Source organism: Podarcis filfolensis (assembly GCF_964270895.1).
Source record: "Podarcis filfolensis genome assembly, chromosome: 3".
Lineage (NCBI taxonomy): Eukaryota > Metazoa > Chordata > Lepidosauria > Squamata > Lacertidae > Podarcis > Podarcis filfolensis.
This window is the reverse complement of record NC_139606.1, coordinates 95,820,419-95,842,994: the sequence shown is the minus strand read 5'-3', so window position 1 is coordinate 95,842,994 and position 22,576 is coordinate 95,820,419. Positions and strand designations below refer to the sequence as shown.

Below are 22,576 nucleotides of genomic sequence, written 5' to 3'. Positions count from 1 at the left end.
GTGAAAATATAAATCCATTCATTTTGATGAACCATTTTGCGAAGCGCCGTTATCTAAAAAGAAAAATAACCTAAAATTCTTTCCTGATTGTGCTTTAACAGATTTTGTACAGCCCACTAACTGTTACTCACACTAATGTCTGAACACTACCATCACCAAAACTACCCATTCCACTTAGAATGACACGAAGCCACTCTACAACCTAATTACTTTGCAATTATCTAGATTACCTCTTAATCGTCCTTTATAGTGAACATAGTTAACTCCCACATAACCTCTTGTTTCAGGGAACACTGTCGAAGAACTATAGCGCTTAACAACAAGATGAGACAGCCCTGTGGTTTTAGGATATCTAGTGCAATTTGCAGCTGTTTCCTGGTTTGCAAAACAACAACAACAACCCCAAAACCCCCCAAACAAACCGCACCCACACAATCCCAGTTTGTTTTGGCAATTTGGAGTGCTGGTGCTGAGTGATGGCAAACCTGAAATGGGAAACTGATTTTGGGGCTGCCACAAAGAAAATCTACAAGATGGTTCAAGGGGAAGTGGAAGGTTTAGCTTACTCATGTGGTGGCTTCCCTCCCCCCCCTTTTTGTTCTATGTCCATTTTGGGAGGACACTTAGCTTGCCAGCCACTTGCAAGAGTTCTGCTGGCAAGTGGTTTCTGATGAGCAGCCAGTAGCCACGATTTCCCACCTCCAGAAATACGTTCTGTGTGGAACGTCATAGTGGAAACCTACATAGTGCATCTTTTTGGAGCAGGGAACTCATCAGTGCTCCATCAGCAGAGCTTTCATTCTGGGTGACCAGCTCCCTAATCTCCATTACTCTCCCCCTGCCCCTGAGACAAGGAATCAGAAGGAATCCACTGCTCCACCATACTACATACATACCTAAGGCAAATTCGCAGTCTTCCCTCCTCTCAGAATTACCTCATCTGCCAGGAAATTGGCAAAATGCCCTTTTCTAACTCACCCTCTATGAGTTGAACTGGGGTATTTGATTGAGGTAGAGAATTTTCCATCAGCCCTAATGAGATCCTTGTGGGCTTCCTGAAAGCATGCGGTTGGTCACTATGAGAACAGAAAACTGGACTAGATAAGTCTTTGGTCTGAACTCAGCAGGCCTTGCCTGATGTTCTCCAGAGCTGAGAAAATAGTCATGACCCGGTGTCCCATAATTGTGGAATCATTTTAAAGCAATAATGACTATACAGGAAATCAGTTTATGTTAGAGAAGCATAAACAGGAGGACAACAACTGCAAACATTTGTGAGCAGAGGGTTTGGGGGGCAGGGATACAGAAGATTTTCATAAGTGAGCCACCCTGCTCCACACCATGTCGGTAAACTGTAGTGTCACCTGTCTTAGGAGGGACACTTTGCAGTTCTGCCCCACCAAACCAGCCGCTACTGCATGCTGCTCAAAAGTTCCTGCAGTGTTCCTCCCCTGCTAGGGTTGCCATATTTCAAAAAGTAAAAACCAGGACACCCCGAAAGTTGTTGAGATTTTCTTTTTTACACACACACACACACACACACACACACACACACACACACACACTTTTTCCTTGCCAAAGATCCAGGACAAACCACCACCTCCTGAAAATTCCCCCCAGACGTCACTTCCACCTTTCAAATCCCGGTAATGTCCGGGAAAATCCAGTCATATGGCAGCCCTATCCCCCACTTCTTCTGTTGCTGTACCATGGACAGAACAAGCAAGAGCTGGACTTGTTCCACCATCTAGATCTGGGTTCGCGGTTTGTTTCTCTCCAAACAAATAAACCTAGTATTTGAAGATTGTTTCAGGAAACAAAGAAGCTGGACTCTGGATTGCTTTGTTTGCCATGCAGTGGGAGCAGGGGAGGAGCACCACAAGCACTTTTGAGAAGTGTGCACCAGCGCACTGCTCATTCACATCAAACCACTGGTGACGTGTGAACTGGACCAATGAATGCATCATTAACTGAGATTTGCATTATGGCGAACAGTGCTATGAATTTCATTTTGGATTTACAAGAGTCCCTCCCTAACCCCCCCCATAACATTTTGTATTTTTATTTGAAGATGCAGCCACGCCTGGTGCTGCCTTGTATTTGCCTGGTTCCTCTTAACATGCACTTTGCACCATCAAAGCAGGCTTCGAGGAAGGCCCTTTGAAGCCAAGTGGACTTCAAAGTTGGTGGCAAGGCTTTGTAGTTACTGACTCGTTTCTAAAACTGGAGGATTACAAATCCTCACTGGCTTTATCTGTTGCTTCAAACAGGAGAAATGCATAGTGGCAGGCTTGCTTTGCAATAAGGGCCTTCCTTCACTTAAAGGAGGACCTGGACAGCTGCATACTTCATCAAATGCTAAGTTACATTATCGGTTTATCGCCAAGGGGAGGGAAGGATTGAGGTTGGGGGGTTTTTTTTTGCCTGTATCACATATAATCCACTCTGAAGCTGTTAATTCATTCATTAGGCACCTAATTGTATTCTCTTTTTAATTAAAAAGTGTAGCAGTCTAAATGGTATATATTGTTATTCGATCTACGTAGATACAGGGCTACTGCACTGCTGGTAACAGCATATTTAATTACACACACAGGGAGACACAAATGTGTGTGTGTGTGTGTGTGTGTATGCTCACCTCATCAAGGTCATACCTTCTCTTTCTAGTGTGCATCTGAAATACATGGCTCACTGCCCTTAGAAAGAGAATGAAAAATGTACATCAGCAGAGACATGAAAGAGAGCCAAAATAAAGCAATGAAAACAGCAACAAGAAAAATAGATGCTGGCCTATTTTTCAAAGCAGTAAAGAGAAATCCTGGTTCTTCCTTAGGACTTCCACTTTAATGTTATCAAAAAAATAAAGTAAGGGCCACCTCCATAGAAACAACTTTAAGGGTTTCTTCACATATTATGTTTGTGTAATACATAAGAAGATCTACAGAGCAGTCCTACGCATGTCAGTTCAGAAGCAAGTCCCTTTCACTTCAGTGGAGTTTACTCCTGAGTGTGTATAGGATTGCAGAGACAGCACGTGTAGAGCTTTGCACCATTTATTAAATGGTAGGGGGATAATTCTTGGTGCTTTGTGCATGGAAATAATTACTGCCAAGTACTCCTCTATAGTGGTTCGAATCCCTGCGACGGGGTGAGTTCCCGTTGCTCGGTCCCTGCTCCTGCCAACCTAGCAGTTCGAAAGCACGTCCAGTGGGAAGGTAAACGGCATTTCCGTGCGCTGCTCTGGTTCACCAGAAGCGGCTTAGTCCTGCTGGCCACATGACTCGGAAGCTGTACGCCAGCTCCCTCAGCCACTAAAGCGAGATGAGCGCCGCAACCCCAGAGTCAGCCATGACTGGACCTAATGGTCAGGGGTCCCTTTACCTTTACTCCTCTATAGTTATTGACTCTTTTCCTGATGTATCACACTTTGACCAGTTGATTTACATCTTGTGCTATGTTAACTTCTGATGTTGAGATCAAATAATGTTTGGTAGGCTTTGTTAGTGTTTTGTAGAGAAATATATACATGACTTAAAAGCATTATGGATAACAAAAAGAAAAAACGAGCAACACAAAATGGTGAAAAATATGGAAAAACCAGAGGTCGCCTTTATTGCTATCTTGTGGAAACCCATCCTTGAAAGATTCCGTGTTGGAAGTGTCAGCCTACAAGAAGAAATGCTAGATATTTGTGCTTGAGCCCATTTGCTGGAGTGTTTTACCGCCTACATTGCTACTTTGTGTGAAAGCTTTCAAAGTTTTGAGGAACAAGTACTTGACCTTGGTGATGTCACGAGTAGAAATCATGTCTTCAACAGCAAAAAACAAAACAAAACACTTCCACAGGCCCATGTCTGATGAAGCATGAGAGAATAAAGTTGTTTTGGAAGGCTCTCCAAAGTTCAGTGCAGAATCATTTTATCCAATTATCAATAGATTACTCACTTGCATGAAGTTCACATATTAGTGCCTACAAAGTTGCACTCGGCAAGTTTCGATTCCTCAGCAATTTGACTGAGATGTCGAGTGAAAACATCTTCAGTGCTGCTACAGATTTACAAGAATGTTACCCCAAAGACCTTGTTAAATCATTTCCTTAAGCATCCCCCCCCCAGTTTAAGTTTCTTGTGAAACTGTCATGTTTGCCACTGCCTTCCCTAAACATTATATGAGATAAGAAAATGAAGAGCTCTTTCCTATATGTAGATGTTGCCCTCTGAATTTACTTGTGGTCGCCCATCACCAGCTCCAGTGTCGAGAGGTGGTTTTCAAAAATGGCACAAAGAAAAAATGAAGTAAGGGCAAGCATGCTGAATGCAAGACTAAACACTTTGGTGCTGATGAGTACAGAAGCAAGTCTTCTGGGCAGCCTAGCGTTTGAGAACATAATCAATGACTTTACAGAAGCAAAGGCAAGAAAAGGTCAACAGTAAGGTAAAGCTTCTTTTCTGTCTAACTGGTACCAGACAACACCTGGTACCAGACAACATATATGCACTGTTAATTTTTAGGCACCTAACTCGCAACATTTCTTTTTATACTGCACTTTTCTAGTGCATTGTCTGCCATTGTTTTATTATTACCGCTGTGTTGTTAGTGGGTTTTGAATTTTTATACTGCAACAGACATATCTGAAAGGTACAATTCTGAAAACCCATGATTGACTGGGACTGTAGTCCAACAATATTCAGAAGTTCACAGATTAGCCACCCTTGAATTAATTAACGATTAGAAAAAAACCGAGTACTCACTCCTTGCGGAAATAGCTTCTCCTCAAAATGTCACTTGCAAGTTCCTGGAGAAACTGAAGGTACTTCAACTCTTCTTCTCTTCATAAGCATGAAACAAAATACCAAGATAAGTAAATTAAAGAAATACTGCTTTTTATGTGTTACCAATTTTGCTAGCAACTTCAAGTACATTAGATGAAAGGCAGATCAATGGGCATGACCTGTCAAATTTAAGCATTTTGTAGACCCACTGATTTGAATGCGACAATAAAACTAACAGGTGTTACTCTTGCATTTTAATGTTGTGATTGCTTCAAATACCATGAAGCATTTCAGAGGCCCTGGCTTCAACTCATGCCATGTCATGGAGATCGCATTTCACCTCTGAAATTCCAGAAATCTATCTGAGACTCCCCACTTTGCTGTGGGACTCAGGAGTCATCTGAATCCAACACATACCCCTATTAGATATGCCGAACCTGAACATACTAAAAAGGGCCCCATTTGCAATATACATTTAAAGCGGTACCATACCACTTTAAATAGTCATGGCTTCTCCCAAAGAATCCTGGGAACTGTAGTTTGTTAATGGTGTTGAGAGTTTTTAGGAGACCCTCCCCTAGTCCCCTCATAGAGCTACAATTTACAGAGTGGTTTAACAGTCAATCCCTCTTCCCAGGTAGCCCTGGGAATTGTAGTTATGTACCATGAATGGAGTACAACTCAGTACCCTTAACAAACTACAGTTCCCAGGATTCTGTGCAGGGAGCCATGGCTGTTTAAAGTGGTACAGGACTGTTTTAGATGTATAGTGGGGCCTAGGGCTATTGGTCCCTTCAGCCAACTTACAGGCTACTTCACAGCCTCATGTAGTTACTGCACTAAAATCCTTTAATTGCCAGTGATAGAACAAGATAGAACCAGTTGCAGGCTAAGTCTGCTCTGTCCCTGAGGCACAAAATGTCACATCAATATGGGAGCTAAGTGAGAGAATCAGGAAATAAGGCAGGAGGAGAAAGTCAGTGACACAACAGAAAAACATAGTTTGAAGGGAACACACCTTCAACCAGCAAGGAAATCAATGCAGAGAGTAAGGAGTTAGAGCAGGAGAGAAGCACAGCAGCAGAAATGATATTTATTTTGAAGAAATAAAGGCTTCAGTTTTACATAAGTCCAGACTCTTCATTAATAGTAAACTCTTTTAAAAGCACTTATCCAACTTTGACTGTACTGCGGTCTATGAACCAGACACATCCTCCTTCTTTTTCCTTGTACACCTATATTGTACTGATCACTGACAAGATAAAAGTTACAAAGACAGAGGATTTGTCCTGCAAACAGGATGCTGGACTACATAACCATTTGGCTTTCGGTGTGACCCAGCAGGCCTCTTCTGAAGTTCTTATAACTCAGTTATCTTCATATTCCAGGTTGTCTGAACCTTTTATAAGCATTAGGTTTTTAGTATTGCATTACACAGGAACGGGTGTGTTGCTGTTATTATTATGATTATTATTAAATAATGTACAATATACTTACTTTGCAAGAAGCAGTGAGTGAAGAGAAATTGAGTTATGTGGGTGTTTCTACAATGGACAAAAAGAAAACAAGCAATTGCTTTATATTCTAGTATCGCTTAATCTTGCATTTTGTAATTCTACAATAGCTAGCTTCCTGCTAGATGCATTATGTGAACCAACAGTGGTCTAACCACTGTTTGCTTCTAGAAAAGTACCTACTTTTAATAGGGAAGCTCATAAGGTACACAGTGTGTACGCATGCACAGAGAAGATGTCCTGGGAATCAGTATGAGGAAAGGTACTTGAGAATTGACCATAACTCTCTCAGGTGCAGTTCTTACAATATAAACAACACACACACACTCCTTACATTTATTTGTTTGTTTGTTTTACATGTCAATATTGTTTACAAGGGACGCGGGTGGCGCTGTGGCTAAAACCTCAGCGCCTAGGACTTGCCAATCGCATGGTCGGCGGTTCGAATCCCCGCGGCGGGGTGAGCTCCCATCGTTCGGTCCCAGCCCCTGTCCACCTAGCAGTTCGAAAGCACAATTAAGTGCAAGTAGATAAATAGGTACCGCTTTCTAGCGGGAAGGTAAACGGCGTTCCGTGTGCTGCTCTGGTGCCGGTTTGCTGGAGCAGCTTCGTCACGCTGGCCACGTGACCCGGAAGTGTCTGCGGACAATGCTGGCTCCCGGCCTCTGGAGTGAGATGAGCGCACAACCCTAGAGTCTGGCAAGACTGGCCCGTACGGGCAGGGGTACCTTTACCTTTATTGTTTACAAAAGAAGTGCACTACATATCAAATCTGAGCCTGCTTTCTGCTTGGATGTAGATAACAAAAAATACTTATTATTTTAAATAAAATAGGGCAAATGCTCAGGTACAGGCAGCTCCCATTTTGTGCACACTCAAAGCATGTGCAGGCCGTTTTCTGACCCGGAAGAGGGCAGGGCATAACAGGGGAAGGGTGGGCTTATGCAACCCTTTTGCAAGTCAGAGTTTGCCTGTATAAGCTTCAGAGTTTAAAATCTGTGAGTCCCTGATCAAATGTCACAATAGGTTCATAAGGGAGGTGGATGGTGTCCTTCATGCTGTTGGAAAGTTTTTTTGAGCCAGTGGAGACTTTCAGCATTGGAACAGGGAGGGAAGGGATTTCTGCTGATTCTCCCTCCTACTGCAGTTGCCTGACCCCACTCCCCACCCCACAGTCTACTCCAAAGGGTTGAGGGACCCTTCAGAGCTTCACTGGAGGTGAGGTGGGGCTGTGGGACAGAGAAAGAATCAGCAAAAATTGCCTTCATCCCTGTTCTGCTGAAAGAAGACTGGATCAAGGACCTTCTGACAGCATGAGGCTTACAATTGCGCTGTTTCTGATCTGATGAAAAATAAGTGAAAACCCAGGCAAATTAGTCTCCCAATGGTGCCCTATTGCCCGTTGTTTTACCAAAGAGGCAAAACTATAATGTTCATTGTTGAGCCTTGCTTTGAAAGGTGCAAAACAGGTCTGGAAATTTTTGCTTAGGAAGGGGTAGGCTAACCACACCATTTTTATACCAGCATTTGTGTTTTGAAGCTCAGGAAGGCACTTTTGATTATACATGTGCTTTTGTGATACCTTAGGAACATAGGAAGCTGCCTTAAAATGAGCCCACAATTGGGCCCATCTAACTCAGTATTTGAATTATGGTGCTGGAGGAGACTCTTGAGAGTCCCATGGACTGCAAGAAGATCAAACCTATCCATTCTTAAGGAAATCAGCCCTGAGTGCTCACTGGAAGGACAGATCGTGAAGCTGAGGCTCCAATACTTTGGCCACCTCATGAGAAGAGAAGACTCCCTGGAAAAACCCTGATGTTGGGAAAGATGGAGGGCACAAGGAGAAGGGGACGACAGAGGACGAGATGGTTGGACAGTGTTCTCGAAGCTACAAACATGAGTCTGACCAAACTGCAGGAGGCAGTGGAAGACAGGAGTGCCTGGCGTGCTCTGGTCCATGGGGTCACGAAGAGTCGGACACGACTAAACGACTAAACAACAACAACTCAGTATTGTCTACACTGATGAGCCCTGGATCCCAAGGGTTTCAGGCAAGGCGTCTCTCCCAGCCTTACTTGGAAATATCAGGGTTTGACTCCCTTCTGCATTCCAAGCAGATGCTCTAACACTGAGCTACAGTCCTTCTTTGCATTCTGAAACTGCTCTTATTTTCCATTTTTTAAAGTTTCCATTAATCAGGAATATCCAGAAAGAAAAGTAAAAGGAGAAACTTTACGTTCAGACATTTTTCTTTGCTATTTTCTTAAAGGATAAAATATGGCAAAGTGAAAGGATATTGTGTTCCTCACAATCTCTAACTACATTACTTTAACTGAACATATTATTTGTGGTTTTATGGTCTCTTTTTTGCAGGGAGAATACTGGGTCGAGTGATTCAGCAATTATTGTTGGGTGATTCAGCAGTAATGCTTTTAAACACATATTGTCATATGCTTTAGGGACAGCTCAGTCAGTAGAGCATGAGACTTAATCTCAGGGCTGTGGGTTCAAGCCCCATGTTGGGCAAAAGATTCCTGCGTTGCAGGGATTCTATGATTCTACTGTTTATTTTAAGGCTAGGTCTGTTTCAGATCAAAAAGGGCCACTCTTATTATCCCCCTTGAAATACTAGATTCCCCAAGTACAATTTTCAATTGATTTCATACCAGTTTGAATTAACAGACCTAGTAACATTATTCACTGTTTTCTAAAAAAAACTTTAGCCATTCCTGATGCATTTCTATCATGTTTGTAATTGCTTTTTAAAATCACACTATGCTCAAGACCAGAATTGCTTATATTTCTGAATATTTCTGCTCGTGTAATTTCATTCAGCACCCAAGCAGGGAACAACAACCTTGACTGGATGCCTCACAGAGTAATCTGCATAAGATCTTAGACATTCATCTTCCGAAGACCTGAAAAATGAAAAATGAAATGTTGAATAACACTGACAGGCCATGGCTGGGTTTAGCCCACTACATGCAAACTAAGCTGATGAGTGGCTTACCTGTTAAACTTATTTGGTCTTTCGAACGATTGTTGATGAAGCGAGGGACTTTTCTTTCCATGTGGGCCATTATAATACCTGTATTTTGAAAGGTATGGCTTGCTTGCTGTTTTCAAAACTCTGGGAGTAAAAGGTTGTACTGTTTCAGTGAACCACTGTGCATGTCTGTCCAGGAGATCAGCAGCAAAAAAATTCTTCTGACGGATTTGAAGCTTCTTATTTCTGGCATGGCTCAGAACTGGCAGGCGAGACTTGGTGGATGAAAGAGGACCTTGCGGGAATATACTTCTGCCACTGTTTTGAGTCTGAGATAAAGACCACTGGACAATATCATGGATGGCCTCCTCTGCTCTCAAAACTGGGGAGTGGCTACTTGAAAGCATCTTCTTGAAACACGGAGGAGAGTGCTGCTCTGTTTTTTTGAAGGATCGCATTCGTCCACTGGAAGTGTAAGTCGGGCTGCTCTGTAGCCACTGCAGATGGGAGAAAAAACATTTCCTGACTACTTTCGTTACATTGTAGAGAAGGTATTTTTTCATGTTGTTAGCCATCTTCAGCATGGTTTGAACTATGGAAAGGCGGCATCAATAATTATGTATGAGTGCTTTTGTTCAGGACTGGCTTGGTTCACGTGTCATGGTAAACCACAGTTAATGCTACATGGTGTTATATTGCGACTGCAGTTTGTAGGTTTGCACCTACAAAACATCATTAGTGGGCCATCAGTTGCGTAGACCTGACCAAAACAATTTCTTCCAAACATAGAAGTAACCACAATACTTCATCTCTGCATCGATCTCTAAATTGTATTTGGTTAGATGTTACATGACTTCCTGCTTATAAGTCCAGAGAGAAAGTAGGCCTCTTCAGACAGGCAGGTGATGGGGTTTGGGGGCAAGTATATTCTGCAACATGTCATTGGTGCAATAATGAAGCATTAGTGGTGGATTTATACTGAACCATCCACACATAATTAGCTGCTCAGTGATGCTTCCCCCAATGTTACTGCAATATTGCCATCTAAAGGGCCACTCTTGAACTATAGCAATTATTGTTTTCAGCCCAGCCAGCTCTTTACCCAGCTAGGTTCCTAGTTCCATGGATTCTTTTTAATGCAAGGGAGTATTTTCTAACCACAAGGATTTCCTTTACTTTTTTTAAATGCATGGGAAACATGCAAAACTCTGCTTACCCAAAGTCTGCAGTGGGACAACTTGATCACTTCAGAATTCTTACCCTGTTATTGTGTGGCATGTTTACAGCTGAGGACTTGGTTGCACATAAAATTTACCTTGCTAGGGTCTGACTTAAAGGTAAAGGGACCCCTGACCGTTAGGTCCAGTCATGGACGACTCTGGGGTTGCAGCACTCATCTCGCTTTACTGGCCAAGGAAGCCGGCGTACAGCTTCCGGGTCATGTGGCCAGCATGACTAAGCCACTTCTGACGAACCAGAGCAGCGCATGGAAACACCGTTTATCTTCCCACTGGAGCGGTACCTATTTATCTACTTACACTTTGATGTGCTTTAGAACTGCTAGGTTGGCAGGAACAGGGACCGAGCAATGGGAGCTCACCCCATCGCGGGAATTTGAACCACCAACCTTCTGATCGGCAAGTCCTAGGCTCTGTGGTTTAACCCACAGCGCCACCCGTGTCCCGAAGTCAGGGTCTGACTTAGAAGTCCCCAAAAGCTGTGGGGGTTTTTTAGGTGGGAGCAGGTTTGTCACGATGGCATCACTGTTTCTTGTTCAGGTGAGGCAAAAACAACAGGATGAAGTGAGTGACTGGGATATTGAGCAGAAGGTGGCACTGAGCACAGCTTAGGTCATCGTGTCAATGTTTATGGCAAATGTCTCAGATTCACAGGAACATGCCAGATCACATGGGGCATGTGCCAATTAGTTTCAGTTGCAGAGTGGGCGAAACAAATGGTGCTGGGGAAAACAGTTTAAATTAAATACTGACTGTGCAATGCCTGGCTTAATGCTAATTTAATAGTAATAAGAAGTTTAATTAAAACAAAAACAAGCTTCGTTGAGTAAGGGGAAGCCAGGGGTGCCACTGAGCAGCCACCAACCCAAAGGAGTTGTTCAGCACACAGGTCCTCCAACCTGGAAGAAAGCAGATTTTAAAAATCCTGGTAATTTTAGTTTGTTTAGGTTGCTGGCAACTGTGAGGTGCAAACCACAATTCCCAGGATACTTTAGGGGAAGTAACATGGTTTAAATGTGTGTTAAATGTATGGTCCCTTCTACAATTCTATGATTCATTCCAAATGCAAGATTATCCTGATTTCCCCCCATGGTCATCACCAGACTATCATATGAAACTATGTCTGAAGATCCACGAAATTTTAAAACAATATAATTCTTTCAATGGTACAGTTAGGCAACTTAGACTCTGGACTTACTGGTCTAAAATGGGGAGGACTTCCTTTAGATGGTAGAGTGTGCTACTTCACGTAATTCATAAATTAAATAATATATAATAAGTTTAAAATGTGGTAAGCCAACCTTGCTGGGTTTCTCATTCTGTTGAGTGGGGCCATGGACCTCTGCCCTCCCCACAAATCCTACCCTGATGGCATGACTGAGTTCTTATTTTCTTTCCAGCTGCCAGCTTATATTCAAGCATTTATGGACAACCTGGAAGTCTAGAGGCTTGCTTTGCTTTTTTAGAGGAGGAAAAAATTGAAAGCTGAGATTGTCAAAATTCTTAATAGGAGAGGAAAATGCCAGCCATAGGTTGAGCTAGCTTGGGACGTTGTCCCTTGGGAACAAACCAGGAAGGCAGCTAATGTTTCCATGCCTTCAGAAATAAGTCGCATACAGATTGCACAATCAATATCCTCCGCATACTTTACAATTCTCCGTGGAAACACTCCTGGGATGACATGGAGGTCCAGAAGGGATCTGGGACATTTCTTTCTTGTATTTCTCAACTGCCTTAATCAGCGCCTCTCTTTTCTGCTGGTCCTGGTCTGTATACAGGAAAACAGGAAGGGTTTGTAAGCACAAATTAAATGGCATTTCAGCTTCTTGGAGTACAATAAATAAGCACAATGGCATGGATAGAAGCTGGACAAGGAGTGCTCCTGCAATTACATGTATACCTTCACCTAGTTGGGAATGGATGTCTCAAGTCTATTTCTTGTCCAGGTCACTTCTTCATCCAGCGCGTTGCTAAACAAGGAAATTGGTTCCCCCACATAAGAAGCAGTGATAGCCACCACCTTCTACCACATGTGGTGGACATGTAAGGTAACAAAAGCATTATGGGAAATGATATATAATGAATTGGGGGGAAAATGTTTAAAATAGCTTTTGTTAAAAAACCAGAAGCTTTTTTATTAGGAATTGTAGGTACCGATATTCCAAAGGAGCAGAAAAGACTTTTTATGTATGTGACAACAGCCACACGGATATTACTAGCCCAGAGATGGCAAGAAGACAAATTCCCTAGCAGACTGGAATGGCAAACTAAGCTGTTGGATTATGCCAAAATGGCAAAAGTGAGTGGAAGGCTCAAGAACCAAGAAGACCAAAACTTCAATAAAGAATGGGGGGGGGGGTTAATTTATCTTGGAGATCACTGTAAGCAGATGAAAACATTAGCAGGATTGTAATAATACTTGTAATGTAGCAAATATTATGGAGAAAATGGAAAGACATAAAAGATGGATTATGAAATAATATGCAGTTGGAAAGGTTGAAAATAGGACCCATGGACGGAAAGGTGGGTCGGAGAAATCTCTAAATAGATATGTATTTTGTATTGTTATAATTCTGTATTTGTAAAATCAAATAAAAAATATTTTGAAAAAGAAAAAAAAGGAGCAGGGATGGTCACCAACATGTATGGATTTAAAAGGGGTTTAGCCTTATACAGGGCTTTTTTTCAGCCGGAACTCTCTGGCATCTCTCAGGTGGGGGCCATTGCCATTATAAGAGAACAAGGTGAGTTCCAGCACCTCTTTTTCTAGAAAAATACCACCGGCCTTATCCTTCATAAATTTATTGATTGATGGCTACTAGCCATGATAGGAATGTTCTACCTCTACTCTCAGAGGCTGTTTGCCTCTGAACACCAGTTTCTATAAGTCACAAGTGGGGAGAGAAAGCACTGTTACACTCAGGTCCTTCTTACAAGCTTTCCATAGGCATCTGGGTGATCACTGAGAGAACAGGATTCTGGACTAGATGTGGAAGTTATTGTTTTCGTTTGTCACTATCTTATGTATTTTTGTGATTTCATATTGTGAACCACCCTGTGATCCCTGGATGAAGGGTGGTATACAAATTGAATAAGTAAACAAATAATCTTTGGGTTGCAGCTGTAAGGAGCACCGAAACAGCACTCTTCTCAGCCTCTAAGATCAGGGTCAGTCACTGGTCTTCAGCTTAGGAATGTAGTAAGTTGCCTTACACTGAGTCAGACCATTTGGTCCCTGCAGCTCAGCACTGTTGGCACTGACAGTTATCCAGGGTTTCAGGCAAGGGACCTTCCTAGCCCTATCTGGAGATGCCAGGGATTGAACCTGGAACTGCAAAAGCAGATTCTCTACCATGGAGCTATGACAATTCCCTGCAGCTTGCGATGAACAAATGGGTTGCAGCGGTGGCACCATTATTCTTTCAAATGCTTTTGAGACAAGTGAAGGAGAAAGGGAAAGGAAGAACAGTAGGCTGTAGGCAGGAAAAACAGAGGAGTATTAAGAGACGCTAAGAGGGAAACAGAAGGGAGGGAAGAAAGAGAGAGGTGGACACAATACGATAAAAAAAATTAAAGTTGGTCCCACGATATCGGCCGAGTTACAGTTGGGTCTAAAAAGGTTGAAGATAATTAGTCTCGGTGTGCCTTGTAACAATATCTCCTTAGACTGATTTGAAGGACATGGTGGTGCCTCCAACTTTGAGATGTTAGAGGTCAATGCAAAAAGTATTGCTCTAAAAGCACATCATCTAACACCCACCAGCCTCTGCTCCGAGTAAGGAATCTTGGAAAAAGCATCATCCTATATTACCTGCAACATGACTAGCAGTGTTTTGTGTATTAGCAGGGAAATGCTACATGGCATAAGCCAAGAAAAAGCAATTGTTTGCAGAAAGGAATCCACTCATCTATTTTTCCATCCACAAACAATTGCTTTTCGCAATATTTTCATTAGCATTTTCTTCTGGTCATGGTAATCAGCTGTGTGCATTAGTATCTGGCACCCGCTCACATTCAGGAGAAGTCGTGTCTGGCACCGATGACTTAACAGAATTGATTGCCCATCATCACCACCCTGTTTTCGTTGCTCCTGTTGGCATGGCTATAAGTGACAGCTGTCTTCTCAGTCACCATTACTCTTTTGGGAACATATCCAGGACACTGTATAACCAATTTGTCGAACTCAGTACAAACAATGTGATAAAACAATTTACTCCATGCTAGAAAGCTAGAAAGCTGGATATGGAACAACTGATTGGTTCAAAATTGGGAAGGGAGTACAACAAGGCTGTATACTGTCTCCCTGCTTATTTAACTTATATGCAGAATTCATCATGCGAAAGGCTGGACTGGATGAATCCCAAGCCAGAATTAAGATTGCTGGAAGAAATATCAACAACCTCAGATATGCAGATGACACAACTTTGATGGCAGAAAGTGGGGAGGAATTAAAGAACCTTTTAATGAGGTTGAGAGTGCAAAATATGGTCTGAAGCTCAACTTAAAAAAACCTAAGATCATGGCCACTGGTCCCATCATCTCCTGGCAAATAGAAGGGGAAGAAATGGAGGCAGTGAGAGATTTTACTTTCTTGGGCTCCATGATCACTGCAGAGGGTGACAGTAGTCACAAAATTAAAAGACGCCTGCTTCTTGGGAGAAAAGTGATGACAAACCTAGACAACATCTTAAAAAGCAGAGACATCACCTTGCCAACAAAGGTCCGCATACTTAAAGCTATGGTTTTCCCGGTAGTGATGTATGGAAGTGAGAGCTGGACCATAAAGGCGGCTTTTGAATTATGGTGCTGGAGGAGACTCTTGAGAGTCCCATGGACGGCAAGAAGATCAAACGTATCCATTCTGAAGGAAATCAGCCCTGAGTGCTCACTGGAAGGACAGATCCTAAAGCTGATGCTCCAATACTTTGGTCACCTCATGAGAAGAGAAGATTCCCTGGAAAAGACCCTGATGCTGGGAAAGATGGAGGGCACAAAGAGAAGGGGACGACAGAGGACGAGATGGTTGGACAGTGTTCTTGAAGCTACAAACATGAGTCTGACCAAACTGCGGGAGGCAGTGGAAGACAGGAGTGCCTGGCGTGCTCTGGTCCATGGGGTCACGAAGAGTCGGTCACGACTAAATGACTAAACAACAACAAGGTGCTACTGGACAATTTTTTTATTTTTATTTTATTTATTTCATTTTTAATGTTTCCTGTCCTCGGTACAGGTACTTGTACCTTTCGATTAAGTAGCACCCACTGGCTTGCAGTCACATTAGTAGATTGGGTACCACAATTACTTGATTCTGGCTGCGTACACACTATACTTTTAAAGTTCATTTGAAATGCATTCTTTCCCTCAAAGAATTCTGGGCGTTGTAGTTTACCCCTGACATATTCACAGTTCCCAGCAACCCTTCACAAACTACAGTGCCCAGAATTTTTTGAGGGAAAGAATGTGCTTTGAATGTGCTTTAGTGTGTGCTCAGTCTCAGCGTGGTGAGGTAGCTGAAGAATGCATATTTGGACCTTTTTTCAGATGTCACTTTATTTATGAACTGTGTGAGCAACCTGATGAAAATCATTCATATTCTTGGCCCATCATCAACAATAATGCCATATTTTGTGGAGTCGTTAATGGACCTGAATAAAATTAAGCAAACAATGGTGAATATGTGCCAATACTTTTATTACGGTCAGTGGAAGACAGAAGTGCCTGGTGTGCTCTGGTCCATGGGGTCACGAAGAGTCGGACATGACTAAATGACTAAACAACAACAAACAACAAGAAAGCTTCAGAAGCAAAACTTGACATCCAGCCCACTCAGACAAGTACTAGCCCAGTCTTATGGGTGAGTGTTAATACTAGATTGTTGCTGGCTAGGGATGAAGGAGAAATTCAGTTGGCTTCACAGTTTTAATGCAAAGCTACCTAATATGCACTTCCTGAAACAATACACACACCAAGGGGCAGCCATCCTTCAAAACCCCCAATTTTGCAATGCAGTTCTCCAAATAAAAAATATTTTCTTGTGAATTGAGGGAACGATTAGGCTGTATGATACCAGAGTCCCTTCTAATTCCTGGATCCAGTAATGGTAACACTAATGGAGCATCCCATTGTTGAATTACAGGCAAGGGCCATAATGGTCCTTAAGTATGGGTCCTATGAGCAAAGAAGTTGCTCTATGCCACAGGGCAAATGGGTGGACCCCTCCCTCACCTGGCTGATAGTGAGAAAGACAAAAGAGTGTGTGGTCGTGGGCGGGGGGAGAGCTGGGTGAGAAGCAGGCAGAAGTCGGAGAGTGAGATTTCTGCTGCAATCCAAAGCTATGACTATGGGAACCCCTCCATTGTAGGCTCAGGTTGTACGTATGTGTAACGAAAGCATATATCATGAAGACACCACAGTTTCCACTGTGCCTCATTGCCAAAAGAAAACATAAACACCGGGAAAGAACCTGGAACTCCAGGAATCTTGCACAGCTCAGAGATTAGGGTGGCATGCAATAATATTTAAAAATGCATACATTATGTAAAAAATGCAAAAATGCATTATATTAGGGGAAATTGTTTGCAGAAATCTGTATATTCATCAAAATTACATACAGAATGTGTGCGATAGCGGGAAAGCACAGTAAAATGCTGAGGACTTTTAAAAGAAGAGTTTGCAAACTGAATTTAAGATTACTAAAAATGAGAAGGAACAAAAATTTTGAGATTCATCCATCCCTATTGATGGGATAGCTCAAAGCGGCAGCATATGCTCTGCAGCCGAGGCAAACATGCCCCTCTCTGCCATGTTTGTCTTTCTCCCTGCGAAAAATGCCACAGGACCATGACATTTCCCCAGAGACTTGAGGAAATGAATGCCCACAGCTTCTATAAAAGCCACTTCCTGACATTCTGCCACAGTCCAGCACGGCCAAGGAAAGCAACATCAACCCAAGATGGGACTAGAAAATCTGAGCATGCTTGATTATGAATGACTGGGGTCGATGAGACGCCAGGAGCACAGGTTTAACCCTAAAACTGTCCTTGAGTTCACCCTTTTAAATCCTTCCACAGAATGAAGAGTCACCATTCGCTCCTCCTACAAGGAAAAGGCAGCAGCTACATTGCTGGGACACAGAAAAATTATGTGATTATGCCGTTGCAGGGATGACACTACTGCTTGAATGCGTTATATCAGGCATAGGCAAACTCCGGCCCTCCAGATGTTTGAGACTACAATACTCACCAGCCCTAGCTAACAGGACCAGTGGTCAGGGATGATGGGAATTTTAGTCCCAAACATTTAGAGGGCCGGAGTTTGCCTATGCCTGCGTTATATGGACACACTGCTTGTGGCTTCACTACCTCACAGGAGGACACATTGTTAACCACAAAAAGGTATAAGTGGGTAAGAGACTTACAGAAAAGAAAAGAACACAGTGCCTTTCAAAGGCACTTCACCCAACTAGCTTATCTGTTGCATTTATGGGTGCTATAGAGAGTTTATGGCATGTATGTAGATAAAATCATAAATGGGGTAGCTTTTTCAAATAGCTATTTGCTTACGCTTCAATAAACAATGAGTGGTACTTGACTTGAGGAAACTCAAACGCAGCATGGTTTGCAGTACTGTTACTTCAGAAAGACAAGGTCCATGGCAATATAGAGGGTGGCAGTGTGTGAAAACAGGCAGGCTATTAAACTGCGAAAGATTGATACAGAGCGGAAGATTGCTATGGAACAAGCTGAGTGATTGGTTTTCCCAATTGGCTGTATAATCCTTTTGCTATCTGAGTAGCATTTAGTACTGTGTCAACATGCTGTTTCCACTAGGCACCTGCTGCAAACCGCTCATCTGTACACACTTGTAATTCTGATCACTTAACCTTAGAATAAATGTATGTCAATTGGTCTTCATAGCTACGCCTTTCCTCCTAATCTACCCAGAGCCAAAACCTTATGCTTTTAAAAAAAAAAAATCTCTGCCAAGCAAATCATGCCCAAACATCAAAATAGGAAAATGGTTAGCATCTGAAACTCCTTTAGAACAGTTTCGTATAGTTTTTTAATCAGATGTGCACCCCCATGATCAAATTAACCATTTGGAGGCAGGAACTAACCAGAAAAGTGTATCACACATCAATACTGGGAGAGGCAGCAAGATAGTATGGTTAAAAAGTCTGGCCACTTGAGCAGGTAGAATTTGACTAACATTACGGCATGACCTTAAGCTGAACACTTGAGATTTCAGATTTATAAGTATTATTAGTATTATTAGGGATGAGTTATGGTTGCTTTTCACCTTGAAAGTAGCAATTTGGGGCAGCTGAAACCCCACCTGAAAACACTTGAATCCTACATTTTCCTGTCACTTTTCACAACCGCCCAAAGTCCCTGTTTCCCTCTTTGTTGTTACTGCTTCATTTGTCACGGAGCAATTTCAATCAATAAAGGGTCACATTCTCGAAGTGATGGCATCATAGTGCTACGCAGCCATTGAGCTGACGTCGCTATGGGCAAATGAAGCCAATTTAAAATGAGGGCAGTGCTTCCTATATTAAATCACAGGAGCTAATTCTAGCCAATCAGGGATCCTGCTAACTAAAATGATTCTGGGAGAAAAGGAGGGGGGAGGTCCCAGGAATCCTCTTTTTTGATGGATTGCAGCCACCAGGGTTGCCATATGTCCGGAATTTGCCAGACACAGTCGGCATTTGGTCATCGAAAACTGTGTCGAAAATTGCTTAAATGTCTGGGAAAATGTGGATGTCCAGCAACCTGGAAGTGTAGGCCAAAACAGAGAGAGAGAGAGAGAGAGAGAGAGAGAGAGAGAGAGAGAGAGAGAGAGAGAAGCTCAACAACTTTGCCAAAAAAGGCTCAACAACTTTTGTGTCTGGATTTTCACTTTTTGAAATATAGCAACCCTAGCAGCCACCCTTTTAAAGCCTTAAAGAATATTGGCAAAGCAAGACCCTGAGGTTTACTGGCCTATTTCGCATTCTCTCTTTGTTTTCAACATTATATTTCTCTTGAATAGTGAAAGATATTGAAATGAAATTTAAAATTCATGTTTAGGACACAATTTTATGTTTCAAATTCAAATATTAGACCCCTTTCCGTTCATAAGAGAGAGAGAGAATAGGCTAACTATGCGTGTTGCGAAGGAACTTTTCCTTTTGTCTGTCTGTCTCATTGAACATCTTCCTCCGATGACCCAAGGTTCTAGTATTATGAGAGAGGAAGAAGAATCTTTTGCATCGGTTTCCTCTCATCATGCATAATTGCCAGAAGGCAACTAGCAACAGCAGCAGTGTGGAGATGGAGAAAGAGAAGCCATCCCCTGAATAGTTATTTGAGCGACTGAACAAGTTGATTCTTCCGAAATGCTATACAATTTCATTAGTTTTGATTAATAGGGAGTAATAATCCTACATGGAAAAAAGCCTTGCTGACTTGCTTGAGTGATGGAGATCATTCATATAGGCTGGATTTCTCTTGTGGCAATTTCACATTCATTTGTACATTTCTACAATGAAGTAGCAAATAAATAAGGGGCAGAATCCAGTTAAAATTCAGTACACTTTGAATTCAGCGGTAGAGATAAGTTCACGCATAAGCTCTCCCATCTCAATCCAGTAGCGGGTGGCATGATGGGGTGATGCCACTACCTGACCTCTGGCCACGTGCATTGCTGCTGCTTCCTGGTAGGTAGAAGGGGAGGCAAGAGGCAGAGGGGAAGTTGTTGTGGTGCAAACAAACTAGCAGGAGTGCCAGATTGGCTCTGCTGCCGTGTTTGCACCACACTGACCCCACCGCCTTGTCCCTCTACCTCCCAGTACAAATTATGCAAGTGACCAGGAGGTCAAGTGAGTGATAATGCCCCACTACACTGCCCACTATCGAGGACTCATGAGTGCTTAACTTTGGCTGGCTTGTTCCCAAATGCCCAGAAATCCACATAGAAACATTGCTCTGAAATTCTGCAGTCTTAAATCAGCACTGAGCTCCCAAACAATTTACAAACTTAATAAAAAAAGGCAGTGTGCTATTCTAAACTAATTTAATTGACTAATATTTGCCCCACAGAGATTACTGCAGTGAAATAGCAGATAATAATAAGCAAGGTCTCAGCATGCTATGAGCTATAAGCTAAACTGCTAGGCTGACAGAAAAACAATCTGCTACACTAGGTAATTTCCCCCCCTTTTCCAGAAATATTGGCTTCACAAAATAGTTCTATATATAACCTAAGCAGGCTGATAACTCATATTTATCTATAGCAGATGATCAGACCTTCTGTGCAGCTTCTAGATATAGATATACACTGGCATAAATATGATTCCCTTTAGGTATGAGTATTTTTTTTAAGGAAAAAAAAATCCTACATACTGTGAGTGGTGATCCCTATGTAGTCAAACTGGAATCATACATACAGAAGAGGGATAAATCAATGGGCTTGGGGGAAGTCCATGGTTTGCAAAGTACCAAAAAAAACCCCCAAGCCTTATTAAAATCCCTAATAGAAGAAACAACCCAAAACAGGCCAGTGAGAGCTATGCATGCTTAGTAGCCACTGGGAATTTCAATTTGGTTCGCATTTGAAGGCAAACATACATATTTTGCACTTTCTGAAACCCTATGCAAACAGAAACACGGCTGATCCCTTTAAAACTCGCATTTCTCTGAATTTTGCAATGCACTTCTCCAGCTAAGTAACATGGTAAGAAATGCACACACTAGGGTAAAGTCTGCGTATGAATGAACATTAGTGAAAACAGATACAAAATGCATTATATTAAGAGGAATGGTTTTGCAAAATTGCATACAAAAATGTGTGTATTAGACATTCGCCCTAAAATAATAATGAATTTTCTTGAGATCATTAAAAAAAAAAAAAAGCTGAGGAAAAGTGGAGAACTGAACTTAAAATTGACTGAACTGAAACTGACCTATTTGCCCATCATGGCTTGTGGCATCCTGGGAGTATAAATTGTCCTATAAAGGAGAAGTACTAAACTTTGCTTTTGTGTTGTGGCTGACCCAAGCTTATTAATTTTATGTGTTGCAAGTATTATTTTTAGCCAGTGACCATCTTTATTTGCTATAAACAAACACAGCATGTTATGTTTCATTAATTCTGCCAGTATCCACAAGCTGAGTGTGAAGCTAATGATGAACCAAGTGCCATTTCATTCAGATTTCCACAATTGCAACAACAATAATAATCATCATTATAATAATGAATGAACAACTGTCTATTAGTACAGAAGAAGCTGCATGCACATTTTTGTCTCATCTGTACTTGCTTTATATCAATTAGTATAACTCAGTGGAGGCTGGTGCCCATTTGGCACAAAGCAAGGAGGCCAACTCTAGGTGGCGCCAGAGCCAACTAATTCTAATATTGTCCCCATCTTCCTCCCTGCTAAGTTCTACAAGGGGAACAAATAAGACGAAGTTAATAGCTGTTCCCTGGAGTGGATGTAAGCATTGCTTGCAGATTGTCAGGCTAACGATCAAAGAGCCTAAAGGACTAATCTTAGCTCCAAAGCAGCTTTTAAAAACAGAATTCAGTTTACCTATTGGGCAACTGTGGGATTTATACAGGCTAACCCATCTCCTGCATGATCCACAGGAATTCAGTTTCTAAAATTCTGATGTAAGTCAAGTCCTGAACTAATATGTGGATCAGAATGTAATTATCCATTGGATTCTGCACATTTATGCATTTCGCAGTACAGTTCTTTGTTCAAAAATACATTAAAAATGTGTTTTGGATATGTTATTACCCCTAGATACCTTGGACTTTACCTCGAGATGGAAAAATGGTCCCAGACCCATTTGCGTTACATTTTTTCAGGCATCTCGGGCGGGGAGGGCGGGATACAAATAAAAGTTGTTGTTGTTATTATTATTATTATTATTATTATTATTATTATTATTTATCCTGAATCTGAATTTAGTTGCTGTATGTGAAGGACAGCCAACACGATGAACTCCAGATGTTGTTGGAATCCCACTAGTCCTAGCCAACACGACCAATGAAAACATAAGAGCCCCGCTAGAG

At 42.1% G+C, this 22,576-nt stretch overlaps 1 protein-coding gene and 1 long non-coding RNA gene across 11 annotated transcripts in view; one reads left to right on the top strand and one right to left on the bottom strand.

Annotated features, from left to right (window-relative positions):
* Positions 1 to 22,576, top strand: part of LOC310758848 — a 321,389-nt gene that overhangs the window by 55,877 nt on the left and 242,936 nt on the right. The window lies entirely within an intron of this gene.
* LOC310758643 (spermatogenesis-associated protein 7 homolog) overlaps positions 1 to 22,576 on the bottom strand; it is a 60,736-nt gene that overhangs the window by 8,819 nt on the left and 29,341 nt on the right. For 7 of the 10 annotated variants that reach the window (XM_083605430.1, XM_083605434.1, XM_083605428.1 and 4 more), the window contains 6 exons: positions 12,160 to 12,281; positions 9,300 to 9,772; positions 9,147 to 9,207; positions 6,270 to 6,316; positions 4,752 to 4,829; positions 2,639 to 2,696 (listed from right to left, as the gene is read on the bottom strand). In XM_083605430.1, coding sequence (XP_083461556.1) covers positions 2,639 to 2,696; positions 4,752 to 4,829; positions 6,270 to 6,316; positions 9,147 to 9,207; positions 9,300 to 9,772; positions 12,160 to 12,281 — 839 coding nt within the window. Of the gene's footprint in view, positions 1 to 2,638; positions 2,697 to 4,751; positions 4,830 to 6,269; positions 6,317 to 9,146; positions 9,208 to 9,299; positions 9,773 to 12,159; positions 12,282 to 19,941; positions 20,036 to 22,576 lie in introns of those variants that run through there. The other 3 variants (XM_083605437.1, XM_083605435.1, XM_083605429.1) reach the window with 3 other exon arrangements.